Genomic DNA, 2,611 nt, shown 5'->3' with positions numbered 1-2,611 from the left:
AGATATTCGCAAAATAGGGGGTTGTGTGACCAATCACCCACTGCACTGGGGCGCATTCGCCATACAAGCCAGAACCCCCCGAAAAACCTAATTTTTCACTACTCAAGCATACCAGGAGCCAGCTGGTGGCTTCGCGCCTTCGACGGGAGCTTCATCAACAGCAGCAGGCGAACAAAGCACTGCTCACTAACTCAGGAGCGGCTCACTCACGCCAATCCCGCCAGCATGGCGAATGCGCCCCAACACAACTTTCTAATTAAAACACCAAGACCATCAAAAAAACCTCTATTTCCACCAGAAAATCACAGTCGCTTGGAACGGGGCCCCGGCTCATGCCCACTTGAGCATTCGTTGGGGCAGTTGGAGGGCTACTGTTTTGGTAGAGTGAGTTTTTTTCGAAATGTGGCTGGTTTTTGAGAAAAAGTCAAAATTGCGGTTCTGGAATGAGTTTTTTGCTTTTTTGCCCGAAATCTGGGGCGGAATTTTATTTTTGACATGGGCATTGGTTGGGGCAGTTGGAGGGCTACTGTTTTGGTAGAGTGAGTTTTTTTCGAAATGTTGCTGGTTTTTGAGTAAAAGCCGAAACTGTGGTTGTGGAGTGAGTTTTTTGCTTTTTTGCCCGAAATCTGGGGCGGAATTTTATTGTTGACTTGGGCATTGGTTGGGGCAGTTGGAGGGCTACTGTTTTGGTAGAGTGAGTTTTTTTCGAAATGTTGCTGGGTTTTGAGCAAATCTCAAAAATGCGGTCCTGGAATGAGGTTTTTGCTTTTTTACCCGAAATCCCTGATGGAATTTTAGTTTAGACGTGGGCATTTTTTGAGGCAGTTGGAGCAATGTGGCTGGTTTTTGAGTAAAAGCCGAAACTGTGGTTCTGGAGTGAGTTTTTTGCTTTTTTGCCCGAAATCTGGGGCGGAATTTTATTGTTGACTTAGGCATTGGTTGGGGCAGTTGGAGGGCTACCGTTTTGCAAGAGTGAGTTTTTTTCGAAATGTGCCTAGTTTTTGAGCAAATGCCTAAAATTCGGTTCTGGAGTGAGTTTTTTGCTGTTTTCCCCGAAATCCCAGATCGAATTTTAGTTTTGACTTGGGCATTAGTGGGGGCCATTGGAGGGCTAGATTTTTGGAAAAAGAAAAAAATTCGAAACTGGAATTAGAGAGGGAGTTTTTTGCTTTACTGTTCAAAGTCCCTGGAGGAATGTTTTCCAGATGTTTCGAGGACAGTTCTTTTGCTAGAGGGATTTTTTCACCACCAAAACACCAAGAACCACAAAAAAACCTCTATTTCTCCCAGAAAATCACAGCCTTCGCCTCACGCCTTCGCCTCCGGGGGCTCGGCCCCCGGAGGCACAAAGTAGGCCTGGATCTCCTCCAGCGTCCGCCCCTTGGTCTCCGGCATGCACACCAGCACGAACAGCGTGCCGACCACGCCCATGCCCCCATAGAAGTAGAACACCCCAAAGTCGCCCAGGGCGGCCACCATGGTGGGGTAGAGCTTGACCACCACGAAATTGAACACGAAGGTGGACGCTGTGCTGATGCCGGCCGCCGTTCCGCGGATGTTCTTCGGGTAGACCTCCGAGGCGAGGGCGAAGGGCAGCGGGTAGAACCCGATGGTGGTGATGAAGAAGTAGAAGACCAGCAGCGCGAGCGGCACGAGCGGCAGCGGCTGCGCCATGAGCCCGCGCTTCAGAAGCACGATGTAGCTGCCCAGGGCGAGCATGCTCAGAGCGATGCCGACGCCCGAGGCGAGGCCGAGGGTGCGCCGGCCGAGGCGCGTGCTCAGAAAGCTGATCAGCACCATGCCGGCCAGGCGCACCAGCGCAATGGCAACGATGGCAACGTGGGGGTCCAGCGCCACTTGGGCGCCCTTCACTATGTCGATGGCGTAGTACATGATGGCGAAAATGCCGGTGAACTGCTGGAAGAAGAAGTAGGCGAGCACCAGCCGGTAGGGCCGCAGGAAGTTCGGGCGCGTCAGCATCTTCAGCTTCTTGACGAACTGCTGCGGCAGCGTTTTCTGCTGCGTCTTCTCCTTCTTCACGCGCCGGTTGTTCAGCAACGTTTCCATCTCGAGCTGCACGTCCTCAGTGTAGGTGCGCGTGCCGTGCAGTCGGCACATGCTCGTCCGGGCTTCTTCGAAGCGCTGCTTCGTCACCAGCCAGGGGGGCGACTCCGGGATGAACAGCTGCAGGAAGAGGAGGCCGATCAGCGGGAAGACGGCCGCGATCAGCGCTATCGAGCCCCAGTCGTCCTGAAACGGCACGGTTTAAGCTGGGGAGTGTTGCGGGCCTGTTTCGAGCGCGTTACCTTGAAGATGAGCCCCAGCAGGTACACGATGAAGATGCCGATGGCGTAGAAGAGCGACACCCACGTGGTGAAGACGCTGCGCAGCTCCACGCTGGCCACCTCCGCCATGTAAACTGAGGCGGGGCTGCCGCACAGCCCTGAAACCGCCCCGAATGTTTTGGATTTTTCCACATCCGACCACTAGCAAGCGAGTTATGGGGCGTTTTGTCTTTGAGGGGCGACCCGGTTAATTTCCATTTAGCCGCGTTGATGATGGAGGGATTGCGAAACGTTTCCCGGCAAACTTGTGGAGAATTTCAGTGGCT

General features: G+C 53.5%; 1 protein-coding gene across 1 annotated transcript in view; it reads right to left on the bottom strand.

Annotated features, from left to right (window-relative positions):
- Nucleotides 1-1,261: 1,261 nt before the first annotated feature.
- Nucleotides 1,262-2,611, bottom strand: part of LOC109538217 (facilitated trehalose transporter Tret1) — a 4,458-nt gene continuing 3,108 nt past the window's right edge. The window contains exons 4-5 of the mRNA XM_048662823.1: nt 2,307-2,443; nt 1,262-2,250 (exon numbers count right to left, since the gene is read on the bottom strand). Coding sequence (XP_048518780.1) covers nt 1,309-2,250; nt 2,307-2,443 — 1,079 coding nt within the window. The 3' untranslated portion in view covers nt 1,262-1,308. The remainder of the gene's footprint in view (nt 2,251-2,306; nt 2,444-2,611) is intronic.

The sequence above is a fragment of the Dendroctonus ponderosae genome, unplaced genomic scaffold (genome assembly GCF_020466585.1).
Source record: "Dendroctonus ponderosae isolate FM_Combo_2020 unplaced genomic scaffold, Dpon_F_20191213v2 Dpon_F_20191213_12, whole genome shotgun sequence".
In the NCBI taxonomy this organism is placed as follows: domain Eukaryota; kingdom Metazoa; phylum Arthropoda; class Insecta; order Coleoptera; family Curculionidae; genus Dendroctonus; species Dendroctonus ponderosae.
The sequence above is the reverse complement of the archived record's forward strand: the minus strand, read 5'-3'. Positions and strand labels throughout refer to the sequence as shown.